The sequence below is a fragment of the Myotis davidii genome, unplaced genomic scaffold, assembly GCF_000327345.1.
Source record: "Myotis davidii unplaced genomic scaffold, ASM32734v1 scaffold2301, whole genome shotgun sequence".
Classification (NCBI taxonomy): domain Eukaryota; kingdom Metazoa; phylum Chordata; class Mammalia; order Chiroptera; family Vespertilionidae; genus Myotis; species Myotis davidii.
This window is the reverse complement of record NW_006291016.1, coordinates 43504-49679: the sequence shown is the minus strand read 5'-3', so window position 1 is coordinate 49679 and position 6176 is coordinate 43504. Positions and strand designations below refer to the sequence as shown.

General features: G+C 39.4%; 1 protein-coding gene across 2 annotated transcripts in view; it reads right to left on the bottom strand.

The window, feature by feature from the left end:
* PRDX4 (peroxiredoxin 4) overlaps positions 1-6170 on the bottom strand; it is a 16110-nt gene extending 9940 nt beyond the window's left edge. For both annotated transcript variants that reach the window (XM_006764138.2, XM_006764137.2), the window contains exons 1-2: positions 5875-6170; positions 2040-2157 (exon numbers count right to left, since the gene is read on the bottom strand). In XM_006764138.2, coding sequence (XP_006764201.1) covers positions 2040-2157; positions 5875-6118 — 362 coding nt within the window. In that variant the 5' untranslated portion in view covers positions 6119-6170. The remainder of the gene's footprint in view (positions 1-2039; positions 2158-5874) is intronic.
* Between the last annotated feature and the right edge of the window lie 6 nt (positions 6171-6176).

Genomic DNA, 6176 nt, shown 5'->3' with positions numbered 1-6176 from the left:
CAAAGGCGCCTGATTCTCCGATCATGGCTGGGGGGCAAGCTCTTAGCTCCCCCCTGGGTTTCCGATCACTGTCAGTGGCAGGGGGCGTCTTCCTGCTTTTCCTTTCGCCTCCCTGCATTGTGCCTACATATGCAAATTAACCGCCATCTTTGTTGTCAGTTAACTGCCATCTGAGTTGGCAGTTAATTTGCATATAGCCCTGATTTGCATATAGCCCAATGAAAAGGGTAGTGTCATACGCCAATTACCATTTTTCTCTTTTATTAGTGTAGATAGGCTTTAGTGCTGGAGGTTTTGAAAAAGGATCAGGTAGGAGGAGCAACTTGGGGAAGGGGTTGAGAAAGTGGCTATTTACCCTCTGGTATGGAAGTTTTTCAGTATTTCAGTATAACATGGCTATACTGGTGCATACACACTGAATGTTACTGTTTATGTATGTGTAAGTGTATTGGGCAGCAATTGAAAATTTATTTCCTATTGTGTATGATGGCCAAGAAAGTTTGAAAAATGTAGATTTAGGGGCCAAGTTCCTACCATACCCCAACATAGGCTTTTCAAATGTTTCAGTTGTTCAGGTGGAGGGTTGTCATATGCAAGCAGAAAGTTCTAATCTAGATTACGTCCCTGGAACCTGGGCTATCATGTATATTTTTAATATTTTCCACAATGTAGGAATGGTCAGTCCCTACCTTCCTTCCTCTTATCCCAAGAAATGCTATCTAGAGACACATTTATTTGCCCGACTTCTTAGTGAACACAGAGAAAAAGGTCTGGCAGAAAACTGAAGGATTGTTTGTGACTTTCATGCTTATAGACCAGTGATGGCAAAACTTTTGAGCTCGGCGTGTCAGCATTTTGAAAAACCCTAACTTAACTCTGGTGCCGTGTCACATATAGAAATTTTCTGATATTTGCAACCATAGTAAAACAAAGATTTATATTTTTGATTTCTATTTTATATATTTAAATGCCATTTAACAAAGAAAAATCAACCAAAAAAATGAGTTCGCGTGTCACCTCTGACATGTGTGTCATAGGTTCGCCATCACTGTTATAGACTGTGGCAAATGCCTGAGAATTCTTCCTTATCTAACCAGGCCCAGTTTGACTTTATACAGAAACAACAGTAAGAAGCGATCATAGCCCGAAGACCATTGCTAACATCATGCATAATTAGCTATGTCTTATTCATTATGGAGTTTTAAATAACACTTGAGAGACAGAGCATATTTGTCTGCTATGTTAGACTAATATCAGAATTCAGGTTTAATGTTATATTTTACATATGTTTTAACTTTTTGGTTTTATAACATGAATTTAGAAGGCCTATACTTTTTATATATTAACACTAGAAAGACCAAAGTTTAGTATATACCTATATTGCCCAAAAGCAGTCAACATGACTGCATTGTGAAAGAATAATATCGGAGCACTCTTCACTTATGTTCCTTAGCTTTTCCAATAACTCACTTCTATTCGACATTTCTTTCATGAATTTAGGGCGCAAAAGAAATAAAATAAACAACTCATTAGAACAAGTATCACTGACCAAATTCTAAGAAATTCTGTCATTATATACATCATTGTGTTTCTAATTGAAATTAAAAAGCAGTCAAAATGACTTCCTTGGGCAATCTAGTGTTAAAACTTCAACTTCTGGTTTCTATTGGAAATTAGAATATATTATACATTTTAGCTAGTCAAGCTAATTTAAAAGGCTATGTATTATGTAGCTTCATGACTTGTATTAGTCTCAATGTACTAATTTTTATGAGAATCCTTCCCATTTGGTTAAACTAGCTGTCAGCAAACTTTCAGCCACAGGCCAAATCTAGCCTATTTGTAAATAAACTCTTTTTAAATAATTTTTAAAATATATACTTTTATTGATTTCAGAAAAGGGAGAGACAGAACATCAATGATGGGAATCATTGATCAGCTGCCTCCTACACACCCCCTGCTGGGGATAGAGCCTGACCTTGATTAATGATCGGTAATGACTGAGGTCTTACTAGCTGCTTTGTACATGTATTACTTACAAATCAAGTGGGTAGAAGAAAAAAACCAGGTATTTTCCATGATAATCACTTAACTTGAGCTCCTTAAATTCTCCATTTATCACAGCGGTTCCTTCCCAAAAAGGTGCTGGCTTGGAAACTAAGAAAGAAAAATATAGGATGTTTTTTAACACTGAGAAAATGGATGGGATGACAGAAGAGCTTTAGGAAATCACTAAAAATCAAGGCTTCTAAACCTTTGGATCTCTCTAGCAGTCTGGTGAAGCTTACATACTTCTCAGAATAGTGTTACTGGATATATAAAATATATACAATTACAAAGGAAAGCAATTATATTGAAATGAAATTATCCAAATAGAAAAGACCCATATTGGTGATGTAGTAATTCATGTTCCCTTTTATTAAGACTTTAAAAATGCAGGATCTAGCGTGATCTAATTAACTACCAAAAATAGTGAAGACTGTAAATGATGTTTCAGGATACCTGTAACAACCAACAACCACAATATGGCATGAAAATACCTGGGGGTCTATTGACAACAGGTACAAGCAAGTACTGCTGAAGCTAATGTGGTTCGTTGCTGATGTTTATAACGGAAAGAAATGCTCAAGTTCAGTTGGAGGTTATTGATAATACTTTTAATTCTATTCATGCTCACAGCAACCCCCCCACATTCCATCCCTGCACTACACTCTATTGATTCCTTCACTATAGCCCCTCCAAGTTGAATAACTTCCTATATTTCAAGTAATTAGATATGCCTTTACCTAATGGCAGTCTTTCAGATGTACTAATTTAAACATTTGGCCAGTTTCTCACATACTCATGGAGGACCTGTTGCCACACTCAAAGAGTAGGAAATTTGCAAATACATCAGGCCAGAAGTGTACAACCCCAGATCATGGGATTATTTTCGTAGAGGGCTTTGAAAGAAGAGACCCCCTTGAACAGGTTTCAAGTGACCTAATGGAAATTGAATAGTTGGTGCTGCTCTCTTGTAAGGGCATGCTGTAATTCTAGCCAATGCGCTTTGATAATATACCTTGATCTTCTGTTACATTCAGATAACACTTAAACTTTCAGAACCATTACATATATTGAAGTCAATCCTTGTTTCCAAGTTTGACTATGGTTCCTAGAAAGTAAGGCTCAGAATAGACAGCATTTACTATATTTCGTATAATAGCCAGCATTTTTGGTCACTCTGAAAAGAGACGTAAACTTAAGATGAATTTCTCTGTGAAGTTAATATATAACATGTGATTACTTGTCTTGAGTCAGCAGTCTACCTCATATAAATATCCTGATCTGATTAGGTAAAGGCCAAGAGGGGAATTAGTAGAAGGGTACTGAACTATACATGCTTTGTATACATTACTGAAAATGCCTCTCAATGGGATTGGTTAACAGGATATATTAAGTAGATTTGTGGTTGGAATTATAATGACCTGTTATTACTTAATGATTTTAGCATATGAGGAAAACCAAATCTGAGGAATAAATTTTGTTCTCAAAATTCTGAGTTTGAAAATTTTGGGTTCTTGATTTAAGAATTACAAAGTTAGTTCAAAGAAAAAAAAATGTCATAAATATATGGAGCAAAAAAAAGAATGCAGTTAACTTTGCTAAGATCTATAAATGGAATTCCCAAAGCAACCCCTTGTGTGTATTAAAATCTCAAATATAAATCATGTAACAGATTCTGGCAAATGCAAAGCAGTATAAAGGATATTTAAACCTTCTCTTCCCATAACCCCATTAATTTAACTACTGTTAACATTCTGATGTCTTTACTTCTAGTCTTTTCTCTAAACACAAATTTGGATCATGTTGAACCCCTTTAAAAAAAAAGCAACAGTACGCCAAGACCGGTTTGGCTCAGTGGATAGAGTGTCGGCCTGCGAACTGAAAGGTCCCAGGTTCGATTCCGGTCAAGGGCATGTATCTGGGCTGCGGGCACATCCCCAGTGGGAGATGTGCAGGAGGCAGCTGATCGATGTTTCTCTCTCATCGATGTTTCTAACTCTTTATCTCTCTCCCTTCCTCTCTGTAAAAAATCAAAAAAAAATATATTAAAAAAAAAGCAACAGTAAATCTAACAGTTTTCATGTCACTAAAAATTATTTCAAAGTATGACCTTAATGGCTCTATAGTATTCCACTCTATGAATAAAAGCCCTCGTATCTTTAATTCTAGATAAACCTACATGACACAGAGATGTAGCAAATATCTAAAATTTGAAGTTCTCTGGTAAAGGGAAATCTATTACCACTGTCTTATGCTTTTATGAGCAGACTTGGATGGGATATGTTTCTTATGGGAAATACAATGTAATGCCATTGAACACTTAACTGGCTGACACAGTTCAAAATATCTTCCCAGGTAAGTGAAACTAATGACACTTTGAAATGCTGTGATTTTAAAAGCCCAAGACTGGGACTCAAAATAAGCTGCCATGTGATGAGAGGGCGTGTGAATAAAGAAACTGCGAGCGGCTGGTTCCTAGCAATTAAGCATGGCACCAGGTCACAGCCAGGAAGAAAACAGGGACCCTGTCCTTAACCTCAAGGAACTGAATTCTGCCCACCACCATGTGAATTGGGAAGAGGATGCTGAGCTCCAGAAAGGAATGCAGCCCAGCCAACATCTTGACTACAGTGTTATAAAACCCTGAGCAGAGAACCCAGCTAAGGCCTCCTGTGAAATAATAAACACATGTTGTTTAAAAAATAAAAGCGTGAGACTGGTTTCTTAAAAACGAAAAATCCAAAAGTAGTTAACTTTCAGTAGGAAAGAACACATGTTTAAGAAGGCAAAACAGTTTTTCTTATTTATTACTCCCACTCCATCCTAAGTCGTAACATCCCACTTAACACTGAGGATTCATAACTGTGAAGCATACTTTTTTCACTGAATATGGGCATAGAACATGGTGTATTTGAACCACAATACGTATCTTCAGAATGCTAATTGATCTGTAGGAAAAACAGGTTACTTAGAGCAAGCAAGGGACAGTCTTTATTCTTTAATCCCTGCTCAGTTCTTTTTGGCTAATCTTAACATCTAGATGCAGCAGGCCATAACTTTCTCAGTGTCTCAGTCTGACGTGTCCTTCCTGAAAGTGGCCATTACCTGTGTACACTGGACAGAAATGCAAATAATCAAAAGCCGAACTGGCAGGACACAAATTTGCCATGAGGTTTATCATCAACCAAAATACATTACTTTGAACCTTTTTTCCTCTCCCTACAAAGAGCCTTAAAAATACACCCTGTAAGAAGTTCTTCATTTCTAAGAGACACAAAGAATACCCATTTATTATGTATGTTTTGGGGAAGGGCTTTTAATAGTATTTATAAGATGAAAACAAAAGGAAAGAGAAAGGTGAAATGTTTGCTCTCCTGAACATTTTGTTTAGCCACTTTTCTGTTTAATCAAACTTTCTATGAATCATTATTCAACTTAACCTATTCTTCCCTGGAATAGTACTTGGAAACAGACGCGATATGCTGCAGCCACTTTGCAATGTTTGAGGAAGTGTTTCAGTTTGCACAACATCCTCCGCTGCCTGCAAGGGGACCTGGACCACCCCCGTTCCTTTGTCTGCGGCTTTTGGGGTAACCACTACTTACAAAATCTGGTAAGTGGAAACAATCCCTTTCTCAAAGCAGGAACCCTCCACCCTTGCCCCGCTAAGAAAGAGCCAGGCCCTCCCAGGGACCGGAGGCAGGACAGGGGGCGCCGCCCAAGTCAGGCTCCCAGGTAGCCTAAGCAGGGCACACGTGTCCCGTGGTCCTCCCAACTTCCCGCCTCCCTCAGCCACCGGTCAACCCCCCTTGGCGGGGCACCACCTACTCTTGGCTTTGCTGAGGTGCAGGGAGTGGTCGGCGGCCGAAACTCGGGACGCCTCTCCCGGGTACACTTGTCCCCCCGCGTAGAAGTGGCACTCCTCGTCACGGGTTCGGGGCCTCTCCTCTGCCTCCAAGCCCCGCAGAGTCTGGGCCAGCAGCAGGAACAGCAGTAGTGGCAGCAGCAGCAGCCGGAGGCTCCGGCTGGGGGCTGGAGTCTTCGCGGCTGGCGGCAGCCCCAGTGCCTCCATGACCACGCGAGCGCAGACACACGTTCTTTGGCTCTAGCGCTACTTCTCCCGCCGCCAG